Source organism: Trichoderma virens, assembly GCF_000170995.1.
Source record: "Trichoderma virens Gv29-8 chromosome Unknown TRIVIscaffold_1, whole genome shotgun sequence".
In the NCBI taxonomy this organism is placed as follows: domain Eukaryota; kingdom Fungi; phylum Ascomycota; class Sordariomycetes; order Hypocreales; family Hypocreaceae; genus Trichoderma; species Trichoderma virens.
This window is the reverse complement of record NW_014013748.1, coordinates 229,307-250,273: the sequence shown is the minus strand read 5'-3', so window position 1 is coordinate 250,273 and position 20,967 is coordinate 229,307. Positions and strand designations below refer to the sequence as shown.

The following is a 20,967-nucleotide window of genomic DNA, read 5'->3' as shown; positions in this document are numbered from 1 at the left end:
TTTTCATCGAGCCAAAGGCTGGCAAGTTAGATTAAATGTAAAGGACCGACTATAGCTGAACGCAGAGCCTGCCTGTGGAATACTTCCGATTGACTGAATCAAAGAACTCTCTTGCTGTGGTTTACGCCTCGGGGTGTGTTGCCAACATCGCGCTTGTTGCTTCTGTCGTCATATCCCGCTGATATCGCATTCATCCTTCTCTCCAAAGTCAATTTGAAGCCTCTCTTGCATGAGCAATCATGCGGTAATACTGGGTTGTTATCTTGATGCTTGATGAAGGCATATTTTGGGGTGCCAATGAGTAAAACACGGACCCGTAAAGCTGTTTCATAATATAGGCCGGAGTATTTGGTAAGGTGAGGGAAGTTTGGTGAGACGCTTTAAGTGTATTATTTCCATCTACCCTGCAAAGGTCTCACAGCACGCGACGCCGAAGAATGGGCCAACACAGGGATTAAGCAGCATTGTATCGCCTCCACGGGTTGTCAGCATGCAAACATGTCAATACATTCATGGGTGGCCTGCATCTTAATAAGCAAAGTTTGTATTGTCAGAAGTTTGAAGGATAAGGTTGTGTTTACAACTGTAGCCAGACAATGAATGGTATTCTCCAAATCCCTGCTACAGCCTGAACCTATGCAGAGCGTGTTGAACTCCTACTTCGAGAACATTTTTAATTGTGAGACCCACGAATAGATTCACGGAGCGTATCTTGTGCCGCAGAAGTCGACCTGGCTTGGTAAAGCGGTCAGATAAAGAAAACAGCCTCTCTGTGCTTTGATCATTCCATGACCATGACGTATCCTCTTTTCTGATGCCAACTGACTCAACTATATCAAGTTGACAGCTTCTCAACCCGCGGATCCCGCTGCCCCGGCACGGACGTATAAAGACGGCCGAACCGGTCGTTTTTGGTGCTTCGTATTGGCCCTTGCCTCACTTTTAAGCGCCCCCGTTGCAGATCTACAAAGCTTGTAAAGGCCCCATACATGTCCCGCTTATTTCCATGTCAACACGCGTATGGAGAATCTATATAGATCGGATTCGGAATGGGTTCGGAACGGCCCATGAACGCCACAAGATCTATATTCAACATGTAAATCTCTCATCGCTCCGGTACTCCTTTTTCTGCTTGATGATATCATCAGTGCAATGCCCATCATGCGTTAGCGGCTTCGTTGCTTATCGAGAAGTCCGCGGAGCGCGTTACTCAGGGGCCATGGAAAACTCAAATAAACATCCCACTGGTGTCCGAGCGAACAGGCCTAGAAGAAATACTGGTAGCTTAGGCTGTAAACATAAATTTCCTGGAATATTCAGCGACTGATCCATTATTTCGCACGTACCATGGTCTTGAGCATTTGAGTCGAGGCTTTGCTCCTCAACCCTCACCACTAATATATTTGACAATTAGATGGAGACTTTCTTTGCTCATAGTATATCCTCTGAAGCAGTCTTCAAAGATCGGGAAAACACCATGAATCTGGCTATTGAATGTTTTATTACCAATCATGTTTCGCTTGTGAATCGAAATACTATAATTCATCTTCTCCGTACCTATCAGTATACTCAAATCACAAATTGCAATTTACATTCCATTGACTTCCTAAAAGAGAAAACGGTGGGATGGGGCAGTGGGCATATAGAACTCCTATTGGATAGGGCCAGATACGAGCCGCTACCGATACCATCCGAGGTTGTGCTATAATATACAAAGCCTGGTCATCATGGACTCTCCACGGACCGATGATTATAGACAAGTCATATTCTAGAATGATTTTGGAGTCTATCCATGTCCTATCTCGTATAATATCTCACCCTTTATTCATAGTAGTTGTGGCAAAGGCCGGTGGGATATACTATCTCGGTTGCGTTGAAATGCCTCGGTAGTCTGGCTGGTGATTCCAATTGAATACATGACTTACATCACTTGGCTATGGTGATTCAAAATTATTTATAAATGGCTCGTGTCTTTTTGGATGTGGAAGTAAATTTCTTCATTGTAAAAACAGACCAGTATACAGAGAGCAAGCAACCATCAACATGGGTTCAGTCGCCGAGCATCAAGAGACACGCTCGCTCATCAACATCATTGAGGATGACGCTGCGAAAGAGCCAAATCGTCCATTCATCTTCATTCCGCGATCCAGTCGTCCTCAAGATGGCTGGGAGCCAGTGACCTATGGGCAGATGGCAAATGCTGTCAACCATGTCGCCCACACCATCACCAAGATGGCCTTCAACCATGTGCAAGATGGCAGTTTTCCAACGATTGCCTATATAGGGCCGAATGATGTGCGATACGTCATTCTTATGCTTGCCTGCATAAAATCCAAGTGCAAAGCATTCTTCACTTCGCCTCGAAATACTATTGAGGGACAGATTTCGCTTTTGGAAGCTTCCGATTGTCATTATTTTCTATATGGAGAAGGATATCTCCCGGTGATCGAAAAGGTGCTTGCAAAGAGACAAATGAAAACTTCTCAAGTGCCAAGTGCCAAGGAATGGCTCTCGGCCAAACCAGACAATTTTCCATACAATTATACGGCAGAAGAATCTCGATGGCACCCTTGGATCGCCCTTCATACTAGCGGATCAACTGGTATGCCCAAGCCCATCGTGGTTAATCAAGCAAATCTTCAAATTATCGACGCACTTCGGCACTATCGTGACGAGCGCGGCAACCCTTCTCTTTACGAAGCGTGGGCTTCTCGAGCGTCAAGGCTTTTTAATCCCATGCCACTCTTTCATGGAGTAGGAATTGCTGTCGTCACGATATTTATTGCCTACTATCGTTTGCCCTGTGCGTTAGGCATTCCTGACAAACCCCTGAGTGAAGATTTGGCTAAAGAATGCTTGATTTATTCTGGTGTGGACGCTGCAATGCTACCGCCATCCACCATTGAAGGAATGTCACAGACGGATGGTGGCCTCAAAGCGATGACGAACCTGAATTTTATTAGCTATTCGGGTGGTAACCTTCCAGGCGCTGTGGGTGATAAGCTCATTGCCAACGGCGCATTCATCATTAATCTTCTAGGGTCTAGCGAGTAAGTATTTGAACTGATCAAGTAAGAACCATCAAGAAAGGATCGTGGGCTAACAACCTCTTAGAGCTTTCCCCATGGCGCTGCAGTTTCAGCCGAAGCCTGAGCTTTGGCAGTACTTCATTTTCAACGCCAAAGCCATGGGGGCCGAATTCACCCCTACTATGTGGGATGGAATTTACGGGCTTACCATTCACCGCAAAGATCCTTCGGATCCGGGCATACAACCTGTATTTTATAACTTCCCAGACCGCCAGGAATTTGTCACCGGTGACTTGTTCCAGGCTCACGAAACTCTCCCTGGCCACTACAAGTATCATGGGAGAAGCGACAATGTCATTGTATTCTCCAACGGGGAGAAGCTCAATCCCGTGACAATCGAAGACATTGTCAAAGGCCATTCCGCCGTAAAGAATGTCCTTGTGGTTGGGCAGGAACGATTTCAACCCGCCATGATCCTTGAACCTAAAAATCTACTGAAAGACGAGGCCGAGTCCGAGAAGTTCATCGACGACGTTTGGCCTCTTATCGAAGAAGCAAATAAGCATACCGTGGCACACGGCCAAATTGTGCGAGAGCTAGTCGCCGTCTCTGACCCAAACATACCATTTTCCATCGCTGGTAAAGGCACCGTGCAAAGAGCTCAAACGGTTCACTTGTACAAAAACTACATTGAAGGCATCTATGAGCGCGCAGAATCCACTTTGAGCAACGCTACACTTGATGCCACTAGTCGAGAAGGATTGGCCTCTTCGATCCTTGAACTGCTCAGAGACAAGCTCGGAATTGAGCAACTTGAGTCAGATGCCGACATGTTCTCTATTGGCATTGATTCACTGCAAGTCATGACTATCAGCAAGCTGTTGAAGGGAGGCTTGAAAAGATCTGGAGTCGAGTTTGACGAGAGAATAATTTCCACCCGTGTTATCTATTCTAATCCTTCAGTCGACCGTCTCGCTGGATTTCTCTTCCAGTCAGTGTCTCATCCAGAGGGACAAGATGCCTCTGTCAGTTATCATGCGCAGCAGATTAGAGAAATGCAAGATATGGTCTCAAAGTACACCCAAGATTTGCCAGAGCGCAATGATTCACGGACGGATCCCAACGACGTTGATCAAACAGTCATTTTGACTGGATCGACTGGCTCCCTTGGCTCGTACATACTTGACCAGCTCATCGCATCACCTCGCGTCAGCAAGGTATACGCTCTCAACAGGGGCAATGATGGAGGATTTTCTCGTCAACAGATCGTGAGCGCAAGCCGCAGCCTTTCACTCGACTTTTCCAAGGTTGAGTTCCTTGGAGTGGATCTCTCCAAGCCGAAGTTTGGGCTTGAAGCTTCGAAGTACACAGAATTGCTCTCTACCACTGATAGAATTCTTCACAACGCTTGGCCGGTCAACTTCAACATGAGCATCGCTTCGTTTGAACCCTACATCCGCGGAGTTCGCCACTTTGTTGACTTTGCTAGCGCATCTTCCAAGAAAGTGGCGTTGGTTTTTGTGTCAAGTATTGGTACCGCAGTAAATTGGACAGCCAGAGAGCCTGTACCTGAGCGACGCCTCGAAGATCCTAATTTGGCGGATCTGGGTTATGGTATATCAAAACTAGCCAGCAGCTTCATTTTGGACACAGCAGCAGAAAAGTCTGGCCTGGCTGCTGTCTCTGTGAGAGTCGGTCAAATTGCAGGGCCAAAGAAAGGAAACGGTGTTTGGAATCCACAAGAGTTTGTGCCCAGCTTGGTTGCCAGCTCACTATACCTGGGAGTTCTCCCACAGAGTCTCGGAATATACCAGAATGTCGACTGGGTTGCAACTGAAGATGTAGCTGGCATCCTTATTGACGTTGCTGGAATATCGAAATCTGTCCCGATCACCGAGATTGGTGGCTATTTTCATGTGCAAAACCCCACAAAGGTACAGTGGCCTGAAATTGTTGCAGTCTTGCAAGACTTTTACAAAGATCGAATCAAGCAAGTATCTAGCCTGGACAAATGGGTATCACTGCTAGAAGCAAGCGCTCAAGATGGAGGAAACGTCGATAAAAACCCGGGCGTCAAACTCATCGATACATACCGAGGCTTAGCAGACTCAGAGAAGAGTGGTGCAGCTCCGCTCAGCTTTGCCATGACACGTACCATCTCAAAAAGCGAAACAGCAGCTGCTTTGCAACCCATCACGGCGGAGCTGATGCGAAAATGGTGCGAAGGCTGGAACTTTTGATCATAGCGGTTATAAGTTTTTGATGTTGTATACTACATCGAACGCTCTCAGCATGACTCACAGGAATAATATGTATATGTGGTTTTCTGTTACACTTTGGTGAATTCAACAATAGCCAGAACTCGCTGCTAATTTATTGTGCATTACCTTAATTTTAGAACAATGTATTTAAATGAGACAAGAAAAGGACACTTTCTCAACGCACCGCCTGCCGATGTGGTTATCGTTGTGAAGAAGTCGCATAATGTAAATATTAAAAGGAAAATAAGTCACTTCAAGACACCGGCCCCCTGTTCCAGCACCACTCCCAAACTTTGTGGCATAATGGACCTCCACTTCAAGGCCAGACAAACCAATTGATCACAGTCGACCAGCCTGAAATCAGGTCATGCACACCCTTTGCCCAGTAACGAGGTCTTGCATCCTTCATACTTCCGCAATAGCCACTCAGTACGCCGTTGAATGATTGGGTGACTTCGTCATCGAGGTATTATTGCGTATGTTTGTCGATATTTTGAAGGGCACGCACATACAGGTATGGAAACGATTCATGGGAGCGCGGTGTCGTCAGTCAATTCGGTGATGGGAATGTCGAAAAGGCAATGAAAAGGGCCTCGGAGTCTCGAATTGGAGGTATAGAAAGTGAACAGAAGCGAATAGTCATTAGTAAACGTGCTACCTGGTAAGAGAAAGAAATAACTGACTCGAATCCAGTATTAAAATTGTGATTATCAACTACAGCGTCATTGAGTTGTGGTCGATGTGGTCATCTGGAGGAATATCGCCACTGTGTCGGATCAGGGTGTGATAAGGGGATGAATAAAGCTTCTTGGGTATGGAAAACATCCAGAAGCTGAAATTTTTTTTGTCCATACCTCGGTAATGACAAATGGTAAAGCGAACAAAAGGCACACTGTCAAGGTACCCGCACCAGCTAGCAGTGCTAGTTGGCACAGCTGAAGAAGCAATTGCCAGCGGTCAACTTGAGCTCTAGATTTGACGAATGCATGTGCTGTCATTGTTTTTCTTCCTTGAGGGTACAGAAAGATAAAGCCCTGGGTACTTATGGCATTCGTCTGTTTTGCCGTCGCTGGGTCTAATATCGTCTTTCGAGCCGAAAGTTATACAGTCAGAAGGATTTATCCCTCCCCAGATTTCTGTGAGCACTTTGCCTTGCCTAGCAATAGACACTGACTTTCTGACGCTGGGTGCAATGGAATAGATTTGACTTGGCGAGTCGCTGCGTGATCCCACTCGAGTCTACCTATTCACACTCAGAAAGACCGTTTCTGTCTGCTCGCATACGTCCGGCCATCGAGGGCCCGAGCCGGCCTATCCACTATCACCTTCTCACCGAAAAATTGGAAATTCACTCAATCGGTTTGCCATGAGTCCATTTTGTTGCCCAAGGAAATATCAACTGCACCAAATTCACTCTCGGTCATTGGCTCGCTGCAGCGGCTGTCTGCTGCGCCTCTCGATTCACCTCATCAACGCGAAATACTTCCCCTAAGATGAGCAACATGCTCCCCCTTACTTGTTGCCTCAGCTTTACATTCTCGCGTGCTTCTGAGACGACAAAACGCTACCATTAGGGCCCCTCTGACAAAGCTGTGCCGGAGAGGAACCAGCATATCTCCAAGTGTGTTTGCCTGATGCATGATTTGTCCAAGGATCGCAGAGAAAGCTTGAGAATGGCCACAAAGTTGTACTCACCGCATGGGTATGGACTTGCTGCCTGATCTATACTGTCACATAACGGCTAACTTCATACCCATTACATCGCACCGGCCTCATCGGCCGCCGATGAATGGCGACTTCCTTTTACACTGACCGCGATGATTTCATTGAGAGTGTTCTGAACAGAGCTTTTTTGGAGGTGAACTGGGATATTTCCGACTTCATTAGACCCTGTATTTCGGAATGCTGCACCTCCAGTGCTCTGCCGACGTACGCAACCAACAGACAAAGACGTTCATAGCCTGTTAGCACGGCAGTGGCCTGGCAAAACCCCAGCCACCAGCCAAGGCGAATACGACAAAGAGGAGAGGTGCGAAGCAAGGGCCATGAGATTGGGGTGGAATCGCCAAGCAGATGGAAGAGGGAGCCATTGATATGAGCAATCGCCATTCCCTGTTTCGATTTACGAAGCTGCTAGTCGCCTGGTGGAAACGGATTTTAGGCCAGCTTGGGGGTTTTCCATTGTCTGATCAGTATATTTGTGTGCTTTAGCAGAGTGATCATCTCAGGTACGGATTATTTGTCATTATAGAATACGCTTCGGAAATTTTTATGTGACGATTATTATGAAGAGACTGAACCCGGCTGATACACGCAGCCCTATCTACGAGGGCATGTAGGTGAGAAATTTGCGGTCCAGGCTGTCAGGCACACCCTCTCAGAGAGCGATGGGACGTTCGATGGCTCTGATCAGAAATGTCCTCATCGAAATGCTCCTGGTGATGCTATAAGTCTCGGACATGGACATTTGACGACCAGCAATGACCACACTGAACTCGGCAAAACAAGCTGGATCTTATTGTACCTCACCTGGGCGAACTGCTGCCTTTCGTACTGACTGGATGTAATAGACAGGGGATTTGCAGTATCGGAGCGCTCCCTTTGTATCAAATCATTATTTCTAGTAACTTGAAGACGTTTTACTCACAATTCTAGAGCTCAGTAGTCTTTCTTTGCTGACCTGCTCCAGAGCCACCCTCAGAGCCTGCGCTCATCGACCCCAGAGCCACTGTCCCGGCCATTTCCCCCCTCAACAAATGCGACACAGCTGCCTCCAGAATCATTGCCGGTCTCGACTTGCGGACCAGTACCCCAGCCCTCCTCGGAGCCTGCAGTCTCATCGGTTGAAGAAGTGGTCAAGCCATTCGGCGGCTAAGAAACTGTAAAGAATGATGGCATGCACACTGTCCATCTCTTCAAGCAGAGTAAGAAGAAGCCTGTTCTTGTTCTCCTCCCGCTTGACTTCAGCAACGATTTACTTGAAGTTCTTCGTTGTGCTTCCTACTCGGCAACTCGAAAGCGCACATAGCCCGACAGGTATAGGGAGTGAGCAGCTTAGCCAAAGAGTAGAAAAATGCCATATTTGATGCTGCCTTCCCCCCATTCTGTACGGCAAGTCTATCAGCAAAGTGCCTGTATGCGTGGCTAAATGCTGAGAATGGACTCTTTGGCTGGATTGTGAAGGCGGGAGTTCTCTTAGGGCTGATAACATCTTCGTAAAGGACCTAGAGATACATTGTGGATGGGTGATGAAGCGTATGCCCATCCAAAGGTAGCTGGACATTTGCTCTGATATCGGTGTCGATAGTAGACGAATCGCCTCAAGCTAAAAGAGGTCAGAACCCACAAATTCAATATCTCGTCAGATGGAAGGGATGCGGACTCGAAGACGACGAATGGGTGAAGAGACGGGATCTCATTTGGACAGCCGAAGAGCTGGTTCAACGGTACGAGGCTGATCACCTTGCGAGGGAGATCCCAAAACGACAGAAGGAGACAGTTGAGATGATACCAAAGACCAATATCTGGATTGAGATGCCCGCAAAAAAGCAAAACCCCGGAGAGCAAAAACGCCCGCGGTGAAGTGACGGCTGGTGGAGGACTGTGACAGCTGGAAACGCGAACCTGGCAGCTGTATAGGCAGACGCGTTGCGCAGTATTCATGATCGTTCCTTTTGATTCCATCAAGCTCTCTTGCATTTCATTTCATTTCTTTCTGTTCACTTCATCCATTTCTCCATTTCTACGAGACAGAGTTTTAGGCACCATCGCATATCCATATCCCTGATCAGCACCTACGCTCCGTGACCGATCTGAGAACACGCTCAAGGTGAGAAAGACCGACGCACGATTTCACGGGAAGAAGACTGACGCTTCAGTTGAAATAGAACAATCATGCCGAGATTCAACAGGGTGTCAGATACCCCTATCGTTACGATAGGCGAACCGCGCGAGCTGAATCCTCCAGACGAAACGAGACGGCGAGAAGAGTTCAAAAGATTGATCCGTGGATACAAGAGATCAGACAGCATTAATGTACTATCATTGGCGGTCGAAGATCAGGCATTCTATTGCAAGACACTCGTCAAGGGAGTCTTCGAGATGGTCGGTGTTGATCACAACAAGCACACACCGTGCTACCAGGCATGCGTTGAGAAATGCGTTTTGACACGCGTATTGGAAGCGCAGAATTGGTCGGGATGGGGCGGCTACCGCGATTTTACAATGAAACTGTCAGAAATTGCAAGACACACGATGTTCTTCAAAGTCGTTCACATCATGAATGCACCAAGCGTGGTGGCGGCTATCGCAGTCAAGAAACTACGACATGTAGATACGAATGGCAAGGATGATGTTTCTTCGCTCTTGACGAAAGCGAAGACCTTTGAATATGCCCATGCATCCATCCAAGTGTGGAAACCGACACATAAGGTGATAAGGACAGACCGGCCCTACGACGGGCTTCCACTTGTGGATAACGAAGTCACCACACTGGACGAAGATCGCGCCAGCACCGAAGATGGAGATGAAGACATTGAAGTGCTATCAATGGCCGACGTACAACAAACACGCAACCAGGCACAGCTTATGCTGGAGGTGCAGCAATTCGAGGAACCAAGGGCCAGGCCCCGAACGCCAACTCCACCCCCGCCCATCGTGAGAAAGACGGAGGTGACGATGACGAGACAATATAACCATACACCATGTACCCTTCAAGGCATGTAATGTTAATACGTAACCAGACGCGCCAATCTGGGGTAGAACAAGTAACAACAACAAGAAAGCGCATACTATCCTACATCGACGTGTCTTCTGATATTCTCATTCGTTCAATCCCCTCACATATTCTTAATATCCACTGCATGCCTTTTCTCATGAGGTTGACCCCGTCTCTTGACTTCTTCCCCCCCATCGTCATCTGGCCATCCATAGACGAAGTAGTCAAGAAATATCCGCAGTCTGGAAAAATGCAGGGCTCTTCGCCCTAATTGATCTCATGGTATTCTTTCATCTTCAGAAAATCAACGCATATGTAAGATATACTTCTTCACAGAGCGGGGACCTACACAACTGTCGGGTTAAATTATGCTGAGGATAATATATTACGGCAAAACTTACATTGGTGGTTATTCCAGTACCTTTCTGCACCGCTTAGAGTAAGGGATCAAATCGTATGGTGCTGCACATGGCATCGTACACTTCGTATGAGGGTAGCTTGAGTGGTATTCAGAGTAGCCGATACTCAAGACGCTTCAGCCTTGGCTGGCGTACTCGGGGGGTGTGGCTCGACAGCTGGAGTTTCCTTTGCAGGGACTGCCTTGGAGGGGTTTTCAGCCTGCCAGATCAGCTTCTCTTGCTTGAAACGAAGCTTGAGGTCGTCTTCTTTCCTCTTGAACTCCTCCTCATGCATTCTTGCATTTAGAATGTCCACAATGTACTTCACATGGCTCTTTGCCAGGCGGATGCCCAGTATCGCCGTGGAAAGTTGCAAAGCAGCTGTGCTGGCACATCTTATAGCCCCGACCGCACTACTGGTCGCACATAGGTATTCCGCATTTACCAATGGTAAATAGGTAGTGCTCTCTACTGCAGATCTCACTCTGTATTTTATGTCGTGTTGTATTTCCCCCTTTCCTTGGTGTCGCAGTCGAGGCATCTGGCTCTTCCATAAAGATTCCCCATTCACCAACAATATTCTCACATGTATGCGATTGTCCGCTAACCCGAACCTCTTTGGACTTCCCCCAGCGCCGATAAGGCCGCTTGCCTAAACATTTCAGTTCTTGTCTCGTCGGGAGTCTTTGTCGAAGCAGGTATATCTATCAGCTGCGTCCGAAATGACCTGATTGTTGTTGGCAAAAAAAAAAAAAAAAAAAAAAAAAAAAAAAAAAAATTCGATGAAGAATCTGCTCCTTCGTGGCACCCAAGCCCAAGGCATCTATTGGTACGGCAGAGTCCATTCTTCATCGCCCAAGTCATTCATGAGCTGCTGATGCTCTCCATTCAGTTGCGAAAATTTCCTCAAACGAGCAGAAGAAACGCTGTACGGGATGAGTAAAAGATATGGATCCTTCCGGCAAAGATATCGGTGGACAATTTTTCTCGTTACTAGGCAGAAATAACTCGCCACTTGTTGGTTTGTCGGCTGGCTTGTCTGTGTGTTGCTATTCGCACCGATTCCTCTTCCCCTTCATCCAGGTTCCCTCTAAGCCACTGGTGCACATCGAACTCGGCAACTTGCTTTTTTATCTTCGACTTCATAGGTCAAGATAGCAATACCTGTAGAATTCCCAGCTAGAGTTAGCAGCTACTGACGTAGAGGGATTGCAAGGGCCGAACTCACGATCTTGGCCCTTGTAGACTTGAACAAAGTGGAAGGGCTTGAGGCAAATGGGATAAGAATTAGTCTTTTGAACCTAGGACGGAATGTAAGCATCGTCGATTATATGATCACAGCCATCGAGATTCGCCACTGTGCTGAGATGGCTGGAATCGCCCTCGACGGCATCGGCGATAGGTCGTAGAGTCAACTGGCAGTGAACGAAACTAACGGGATACCCGCGGATAGTAGCGATACTAGCGGATAGTACGTCACGCTCAGTAACCGGTCTGTTTTCAGGGATAGCCATCTTCAGGGATAGCCATCTTATCCTAAAGCTCCTCGAAAGCTGGACCGACATCTCCGTATTCATCGCTCCACTGGTAAATGCAAGCATTGCCGTCCCGTGGAAGCAGCCTGGGTATGGGCCATGGTAGTGTAGTCAAATGCAGTGAGTTCAATCCAACCAGGAGCCTAGCCCCAGCAGCGAGACCAGCAGATAGTAGCGATACCAGCAGATAGTAGCGATACCAGCGAGTAGTATATTAGAGAAAGCCAACGATTTAGACATGAGTCGCTTCCCGGGCTGGCAACGAGGGTGCTGTGGACAAGGCGCTGCCATGGTAGTGTAGTCACGCGGTGGGTTCAACTCAGCCAGGAGCCTGGCCTTCGCCCTCGGTGACTGGTCCACTCTCATGGATGGCCGTCTTATCCCGAAGCTCCTTAGAAGCTAGACCGATATCTCCGTATTCGTCGCTCCACTGGTAAATGCGAGCATTGCCGTCCCAAGTGGAAGCAGCCTGGGCTTAGGCAGATGGCTGTATACGAGTACTCGATTGTTGAGCGGCTTCTGGCCGAGCACTAGCAGCACGCGCTCAGGCAACCGTGCTAAGGCGTAGCTGTTCGGCATAAGGACTGAACTTCAACCCCTTTCGCCGTGGTTTTCGCCCAGAGTCGCAGCTATCAGGTGTTGAGCAAGTTGCGCGTCTGCTTCACGTCTCCGCTTCGATTGTTGTCCTAGTGAGGACGCAGCCGCGGGCGCTTGCGATATTGTGTAAAGGCTCCCAAAGTTTAAACTAGTGCAGATAAACAAGACGTCTGTGCGCATGGGCATCGGCCCAGACCTGTGTGGCGTATTTAGTGCGTCGGCATCCTTTGGCTTGCCGATAGTTTATGCGGACGGGTATGACAATGATCTCGGCCTGTCTCGCTCGAGTGATGGCGACGTTGAGTCTTTGAGGACGTGCATGACAATGATCTCGGCCTGTCTCGCTCGAGTGATGCGACGTTGAGTCTTTAGGGACGTGCATGACAATGATCTCGGCCTGTCTCGCTCGAGTGATGCGACGTTGAGTCTTTAGGGACGTGCATGACAATGATCTCGGCCTGTCTCGCTCGAGTGATGGCGACGTTAAGTCTTTAGGGACGTGCATGGCGACGTTGAGTCTTTAGGGACGTGCATAACAATGATCTCGGCCTATCTCGCTCGAGTGATGGCGACGTTAAGTCTTTGAGGACGTGTATGACAATGATCTCGGCCTGTCTCGCTCGAGTGATGCGACGTTGAGTCTTTAGGGACGTGCATGACAATGATCTCGGCCTGTCTCGCTCGAGTGATGGCGACGTTAAGTCTTTAGGGACGTGCATGGCGACGTTAAGTCTTTAGGGACGTGCATGACAATGATCTCGGCCTGTCTCGCTTGAGTGATGGCGACGTTGAGTCTTTGAGGGTCATCTATGAACCCAACTGACGTAGTTCTGACTATGTCGAAAAACACCACGTCTGCTTAATTGCCCTGCGCCTTGTCAACCGTTAAGACCAGGACACGGTTCTGCCACTCTGCAGGCCATTGTTTAACCTCCCCGTAATACTACCAGTAGGCAGTGCTGTAGGGGGTTTGGATCATAATCGTTTCAGGGGTCCCAGAGACGTTTTGGAACTTTGCATCTTCCAAAAGGTACTTCACCTGTTCTAGCACCCAATTGTGCTGTTTGGGATTCCAGAAGCTGCTGCGATGAGTTTCCTCGGAGCTGGTTGCAAAGCTCACCACAAGCTTGTTTTCCTCCAGGTTCTGGAGTAGCTGGAGTAGCTGGAGTAGTTGGAGTAGCTGGAGTAGCTGGAGTAGCTGGAGTAGCTGGAGTAGCTGGAGTAGCTGGAGTAGCTGGAGTAGCTGGAGTAGCTGGAGTAGCTGGAGTAGCTGGAGTAGCTGGAGTAGCTGGAGTTATTACCAGTTGCTCCTTGGGATCTGCTCCCCAGCCGCCTCCTCCCTCAGCATCGCCAGCACCGGCGACATCACTCGGGTTCGAATTGAGACTCAGTTTCGAATTTGACTTTGATGGTAAGGCCGCAAGAAATCCGGGATCTCTTGGCTGGTCTCCAACAGAGTCCTGGTGAGGACACTCGCAATGGCTTCATTGTGATCAGTGTAGATTGAAGTCTTTCCTCGTACCGTTGAACGGACCAGGAGTGTTCGTTGCCGTAGGGATACCTGAACGGCCCTGGAAGCTCTTGAGACCAGTGCATCCCTACAGCGTTGGAAGGCGTGTCAACAACAAAAGGGAAATTTCGCTGCCCGATAATGTCGATGAGCGTCATATGTCCGACGATCGGTATATTGTGGTTGATCCATCCATGACTTGGGTGATCAGGATTGTCAAATGGCTTGCCATATCCCTTCACCGTCACGCGCGTGCCCTCTCTCAGATACACATCTAGTCGAGACATTGTTTTGGTGTTTCGGGGAGCGTTGCCGGCAAACTCTGTTCGACACTTCGAATGAAGTAGTCAGAGCCCATCGGGAACTCAACCGTCAACTTGTACTCTTGGGCAGCGGTAGTCGATGGAGGGCTCCGTTTCCCTGTCAATAACCGAGAAAAGTCAGTCAAGCTCTGTATTTTTATCCCAGTGCAGCTTAAAGAATTCGACTCGCTCATGAAATGCCGCTTCACTTACGCTCATGGCACATGCCGAAACCATCATCTTCACTGTTGGCTCCGAATGGGACTTGAATTGTGAAGCCTATCCAAGACGATTTATGCTTCTCCCTATGGACTTGAAGAGTCGTGGCGATGTCGGATGGTAGCCCCAAGCCTTTGCAACCAAAAAATCCGTCGTCGATCAGAAGGACGCATGGCTTCCAGAAGTGAGGAGGAACGTTGGGATGCGTTTCAGCTGCAGTTGATTCAGACATGTTGGACTGGAATCAAGCAAGAAAAAAATGTGGGAAAGGTAGAGGAGAAGAGATGTTGAATGTCGCGAAACAAACAACGAGAAAAAAACACCCGCTCGAAAGAGACGGGATGAAAGGTTCAAAGAGGGAAGAAAAGGCGTCTGTTGCGAAACGAAACAACAAAAAACACCCGCTCGAAAGAGACGGGATGAAAGGTTCAAAGAGGGAAGAAAAAGCGTCTGTTGCGAAACGAAACAACAAAAAAACACCCGCTCGAAAGAGACGGGATGAAAGGTTCAAAGAGGGAAGAAAAGACGTCTGTCATGAAACAGAATTAAAAAAAAAAAGACCATCCGCTCGAAAGAGACAGTGTATGAAATCCCGCTCACTGGGAGACAGGAGAAAGATCAGAGCAGATATTGTTTGTTTTGAGACGAAAAAATGAAGGGAACACTCGCTCGAAAGTGACAGGATATCCACGGTTCGGCAGTAAGTAGCGGACAGGTGAGCACGAATATTCTTGCTTCTGGCAAAGCAAGGGCGGCGTTGGCGAAAGAGAGCTTGTGAATTAGTGAAGAAGGAGAGAAGAAAGAAGAAGAAGGGGAAGAGAGCGGAGAGAACAAAGGTGCGTTGCCAGATGGTGGCCGGGTTCAATCCAACCAGGAGCCTGGCCCTCGCCCTCAGTGACTGGTCCATTTTCAGGGATGGCCGTCTTGTCCTGAAGTGGAAGCAGTCCCAAGTACAAGCAGCCTGGGCTTAGGCCATAACAGTGTAGTCGAATGCAGTAGGTTTAACCCAACCAGGAGCTTGGCCCTGCCCTCAGTGACTGGTCGATTTTTAGGGATAGCCATCTTATCCTAAAGCTCCTCAAAAGCTGGACCGACATCTCCGTATTCATCGCTCCACTGGTAAATGCGAGCATTGCCGTTCTAGGTGGAAACAGTCCCAACTGGCTTGTTTCAACCAACTTCTGGTCAGAACACTCGCGATGGCGGCACAACGATCAGTGTAGAGAAATTGCCGCTCTTGGGTGATCGATACGACCAATTCGACCTAGCCACAGAGTTAGTTGTGAATGAATTGGGGGTACAATCAGAAGCAAATACATACTAATTCGGTGAGTATACTCCTTGATGCGGCCGTGATCTATCGAGTGCATCTCAAAATTGATGGCATCCATGACCATTCGCACATCGACGCCAGCATGATCCATCGAGGAGATGTGAGTTGATGGCGTGCCTGGCATTTCGCAGATCGATGCCACGCCCTGTGACTCCGTTCGTACAAGGGAAGTATATATAAGATGAGACTATCTGCGGAAAGTCTAGCCTGAGACCTGGGAAAATGACATTTCTTTCGAATGTAGTCTAAGGACGAAGGCGCGATGCGGCGATTGCAGGGTGACGCTGTGAGTGTAGAACAAAGCTGCCACATATCGGGGGCCGATGCAACGGGTGTCGCCAATTCATGAAGAGATTAGAAAGAGCGGCCCTTTCTGATCTCGTGCGATCGCTCTCTTGGGCTATCAATCGTAGATTGAGGTCTTGTAACCTCTCCGACTTTGATCGGGGTCCGATTCGAATGGCTTGATCGATTCCATCCCCAAGAAGGTGCTCGAGGAGCTGATGTAAAGTAAAGCATGAGTTGTATAAGCTCGTTTCTCTTTTCGGCTCGATTCAATAATACCATCAAGGGCATCCGCAGCCTGACGAAGATGATGGTTCGCACACTGTCCATCCGCAGCCTGACGAAGATGATGGTTCGCACACTGTCCATCCGCAGCTTGACGAAGATGATGGTTCGCACACTGTCCATCTCTTCAAGTAAAGTAAGAAGAAGCTCATTCTTCTTCTCTCGGCTGGCCTCAGTCACTATCTGCTTGATTTCTGGTTAGCGCCTTAGTGCTCAGCCAACTCCCAGGGATGCGGGCCTGACCAATCTCGAAGGATCACACAGACGCTTCTCTCAAGGATGGGAGCTTGGCCAGTCCGGAAAGTCTGCAGAGTCGCTTCACTGAACGCTCGTCTCTATGGATGGATGTCACCGGAAGCTCATATTATTAAGAGAGCCATCAAGGATGCCGGCTGTTTGGCGGCGATTGAGAGATAATAGCGTGAACGTTATTCACCGCGAGCATAATCGCGTAAACAAAGGCAGCATCTAAGGGCTAAACAAGTCAGAAGAGGGGCTTGAGATTGGCAGATCACGTGATATGTACCTCTCCATAGGTAGTAGCGATGGTAGCGATAGTAGCAGGTAGTAGCGATAGTAGCAGGTAGTAGCGATGGTAGCAGGTAGTAGCGATGGTAGCAGGTAGTAGTGATAGGTAGTAGGTACCCTACCTACCTAGTACCTACCAACCTAAATTTTATCGCACTGTATTTATTCAGGCAGTTCGTCGAAGATCTATACCATCTTATCCTCATCTTACGTTCATCCGACAACGTATTACGTTATTCACGCGATCCCAATGACTTCCTCGTTACAAAAGCCACCACCAAAGCTTGAGTGCAGAGGAAACACGTACAGCAGACTTTCTAAGAGGCAACAATCCTACATCTAGGTACGAGGAGCATTAATATCGGGCTCATCTGACAAAGCATCACGTTATTCACGCAATCCCAATAACTTCCTCGTTACAAAAGCCACCACTAAAGCTTGAGTGCAGAGGAAACACGTACAGCAGACTTTCTAAGAGGCAATAATCCTACATCTACGAGGAGTAATCGAAGAGACGCCGCTTGCTAGGCATTCACCGAAAGGAACATTATATCCTTGAGAATGAAGACCCGCCGCTCAGCATTAATATCGGGCTCATCTGACAAAGCATCACGTTATTCACGCGATCCCAATGACTTCCTCGTTACAAAAGCCACCACCAAAGCCACCACCAAAGCCCTAGCGCAGAGGAAACACGTACAGCAGACTTTCTAAGAGGCAACAATCCTACATCTACGAGGAGCAATCGAAGAGACGCCGCTCGCTGGACGTTCTCCGAAAGGAACACCATATCCTTGAGAACGAAGACCCGCTGCTCAGCTCTTCTCTTCATCCAGCTTCGCTTCTTGACACAGCCGTCATTCTAACTCTGGTCTAGTCATTCAAACGTCGACACCCACTTCAGAACAAGACGGCCATCCCTGAAAATGGACCAGTCACTGCGCTGCCATGGCCCAGGCCTAGGCCGCCTCCACCCGGGACGGCAATGCTTGCATTTACCAGTGGAGCGATGAATATGGAGTATCGGTCTAGCTTTTGAGAAGCTTTAGGATAAGACGGCCATCCCTGAAAATGGACCAGTTACTGAGGGCGAGGTACTGTCTGCGAGTATCGCTACTATCCGCTGGTATCGCTACTATCCGCTGGTATTACTATTAGGACTAAGCTCGTGGTTGAGTTGAACCTACTGCGTTCGACTACACTGCCATGGCCCAAGCCCAGGCTGCTTCCACTTTGGACGGCAATGCTCGCATTTACCAGCTACGCTGCCATGGCCCAAGCCCAGGTTGACATTTTAAACCGTGCTGCTGCCATTGATCGAATATGACATCTTGATTGGCAACCATCGTCAGCTGCGCCCACAGATTCAAAACTACAAGCTGCAGAACACAAATCCCCTTCCTCATGGCAAGAAATATTCTCTAGATACCTTTGCGTTTAAGGAACTTGTTAAGGCGCCACATATGACAGGACCTGCGACTTCCATTCAGCACATCTGTAGCCATCTTCAGCTGCGCCCACAGATTCAAAATTACAAGCTGCAGAGCATACAACCTCGAGACCGAATAGTTCTGTGTTCTATAGACTTATTGAGCCGCCGCATCTGACGGACCTGCGACTTCCCTCCAGCACATTGGGCGCCCGGAGAAGTATGCACCCGTCAATATCTGAGACTCATGGTAGGTAGAAAGCGGATAGCAGCGCGCATATCTAGTAGTGGAGTGATGAATATATATTTTATTTACAAAGAGTGCAGAAGTAACTGAAGTACCAGAAGTAGCTGGAGTAGCTGGAGTAGCTGGAGTAGCTGGAGTAGCTGGAGTAGCTGGAGTCGCTGGAGTAGCTGAAATAGCGGAAGTAGAAATACTCAATTTAAGCGCCCTATAGTAGATGATTATAACAAGGGCGAGGTGGATGGTGTACCCGTAGGCAATATACTAAATAGCGGTATGCGAGGGAGATGGTGTATGTGAGCCCTTTTCCACTGAAGTTCCTGTTAAGCATTACAGTGGAAATGCACCTCAGGACAGCATTTGACATTGTTATCAAAGCAGGCTATTACCTCCTTGATACGTTGATCACAATGAGCTTCTTCTTTGCGCACCTTGCTTCTTTTCCGCTTGGCTAGGTTTGCCCGTTCTTGTTTTCTAGTCTGAGCATCAAAGTAACGGAGTTCTTGGGCGAGGAAAGTTGCTTTCCTTCTCCTCTCCCTTCTGGTGCTACTGGCACTATCTCCTGCCTCCTCGGCATGATGCTACCAATCATATGGCAGACGGGGTGGTGGTGAGATGGGGGTTGCACAAGTAGGAATCACCGTACTTTTTGTTTATCTTGATGTGTCCGACCTGTCCACAATTGGCACACTTGCGGTTAGTTCTTGTAGGGATGTCATCGGCTCCAGGAGACCCGGCATCGCCAGCGCCGGCTTTTTGGTGTAGCATGCATAAAATGCCACATGAAAGCGTCGGGAGGCGCATAGCATGCCGGAAGAGTTGACGATTGTATCGAGGAAAGCTTCCCTTCAGGAGGTGGTAAAAGTCAATTTGAAAGTTATATGATTCATTCAGCGTTTCCACTCAAGAAGCGATGATTTGGACACGAATTGCGTAATTTGTTGGGTTTTCCTCAGCAGCATTACCCAGCCACCCCACAGCGAGCAGCAATAATTGGGTCTGATCGCGATTTGTTCGTTGGGGAAGAGGTGCTCCAATTCTTTTTCGCATCTTGGTGTTCCATTGTGTGGTGAAGATGTCATATGCCCCATCAGCTCGAGGTTGTTTGCCCAGGTGATTGTGATGATCCACATTGTTTGGGGAAGTCCAAAAACTCATAGGCTTGGGGAGAATAGAAGAGCACCTGCAGTTGGACACGGTATTGCTCCTCGTAGCCTTGACAAATCGTCGGGAACCCCTGGTTGTGTCGGAGGTTAGGTGATCGAGCCTAGGGCGCTTGAAGTATCTGCGATATATGTGATCAGTACGGCCATTATCATGCATGAAGAGGTGCATTGCCTATGTACTTAGCAGTAGGGTTTCTTCCACTCCTAAGGGCATCTTGTTGACCACTCGCACAAACTGCGTATCTATCCGGGAGTCGACGACGGTCTCCATCGTGGCCAGGTGCTCGAGATTGTCATGTGTCTGGAACAAGGCATTGCTAGTGAAACATTTGACTAGGATGTATCCTATCCTCCAGGTGTACAGCAAAATCGGATACTGATAACCGACGAGTGATATTCGTCTTGAAACGAAGCCGATCCGAAATCGATCAACTGGAGGTCGGTGGAGGAGTGTTCCTCGTTGGGGCGCCTGCCTATTGATCCTGGTAGATGACGAAGAAATCTTCCCGTTATACCTACATGCTTGGTTGGATTTATCACAGAAGAGTATCGACCTGGTTGGGCAGGAAAAGAAGAAGAAACTGATGGCGATGATGAATGCTGGGCCAAGTGTGGACTGCAGCAGAAGTGGGTTTCATCAAAACATGCCTATGAAACATAAAAACAAAAAAAAACTAGTGTCAGATATAGACAGCGGAATTGTCGCCCGCATGAGCTCGAAAGTGTAATCTGCTGCCGCGCGTTTGGAGGGAAATGAAAAAGCGACTGATAAAACAGGGATCATTAAGTCAGCGCTCTTCCTACATCGAAGATTACATGTACCTAGATCTACCTCTGTGGAAGCTCCCCCTGACAAGTGGGAGCGTGGCTGTACTTACTTGCATTAGCTGTGCACATCTTGACACTCCAGGTGTATGTAGGCATGTAGAATTTCCATGGCTTCTTCCTCATTTTGTGTATAGAATGGATAGATTAGATTCTTGGATAATCGCGCAATAACTTAGCGTCAAGGTGTGTGCATCCGTCGTGTGGAATATGTACCTTGATGGCCAAATGGCAGCCCGAGTGAACTGGGTAAATCCGTACAGATATACCAGTTGGTTCATTTCTCATGGCCAACTATTCCGCG

The 20,967-nt window shown here is 48.3% G+C and overlaps 6 protein-coding genes across 6 annotated transcripts; 2 read left to right on the top strand and 4 right to left on the bottom strand.

The window, feature by feature from the left end:
• Positions 1-2,043: 2,043 nt before the first annotated feature.
• On the top strand, positions 2,044-5,269 carry TRIVIDRAFT_34076 (NRPS-like enzyme; the record flags this gene model as incomplete). Its single annotated transcript, XM_014105545.1, has 2 exons — positions 2,044-3,050; positions 3,115-5,269. The coding sequence occupies 2 exons, from the start codon at positions 2,044-2,046 to the stop codon at positions 5,267-5,269; spliced, it is 3,162 nt and encodes a 1,053-aa protein (XP_013961020.1).
• A 3,915-nt stretch (positions 5,270-9,184) lies between these two features.
• On the top strand, positions 9,185-10,015 carry TRIVIDRAFT_62602 (uncharacterized protein; the record flags this gene model as incomplete). The annotated part of the gene is made up of 1 exon (XM_014105544.1): positions 9,185-10,015. One exon carries the CDS (start codon positions 9,185-9,187, stop codon positions 10,013-10,015), a length of 831 nt encoding a protein of 276 aa, XP_013961019.1.
• Positions 10,016-13,523: 3,508 nt separating this feature from the next.
• TRIVIDRAFT_217409 (uncharacterized protein) lies at positions 13,524-14,800 on the bottom strand (the record flags this gene model as incomplete). The annotated part of the gene is made up of 4 exons (XM_014105543.1): positions 13,524-14,019; positions 14,072-14,321; positions 14,369-14,467; positions 14,563-14,800. 4 exons carry the CDS (start codon positions 14,798-14,800, stop codon positions 13,524-13,526), a joined length of 1,083 nt encoding a protein of 360 aa, XP_013961018.1.
• Positions 14,801-15,782: 982 nt separating this feature from the next.
• Positions 15,783-16,025, bottom strand: TRIVIDRAFT_217408 (uncharacterized protein; the record flags this gene model as incomplete). The annotated part of the gene is made up of 2 exons (XM_014105542.1): positions 15,783-15,832; positions 15,890-16,025. 2 exons carry the CDS (start codon positions 16,023-16,025, stop codon positions 15,783-15,785), a joined length of 186 nt encoding a protein of 61 aa, XP_013961017.1.
• Positions 16,026-16,146: 121 nt separating this feature from the next.
• TRIVIDRAFT_217407 (uncharacterized protein) lies at positions 16,147-16,594 on the bottom strand (the record flags this gene model as incomplete). The annotated part of the gene is made up of 2 exons (XM_014105541.1): positions 16,147-16,401; positions 16,466-16,594. 2 exons carry the CDS (start codon positions 16,592-16,594, stop codon positions 16,147-16,149), a joined length of 384 nt encoding a protein of 127 aa, XP_013961016.1.
• Positions 16,595-19,575: 2,981 nt separating this feature from the next.
• TRIVIDRAFT_62600 (uncharacterized protein) lies at positions 19,576-20,789 on the bottom strand (the record flags this gene model as incomplete). The annotated part of the gene is made up of 4 exons (XM_014105540.1): positions 19,576-20,010; positions 20,071-20,139; positions 20,358-20,392; positions 20,717-20,789. 4 exons carry the CDS (start codon positions 20,787-20,789, stop codon positions 19,576-19,578), a joined length of 612 nt encoding a protein of 203 aa, XP_013961015.1.
• Positions 20,790-20,967: the final 178 nt, after the last annotated feature.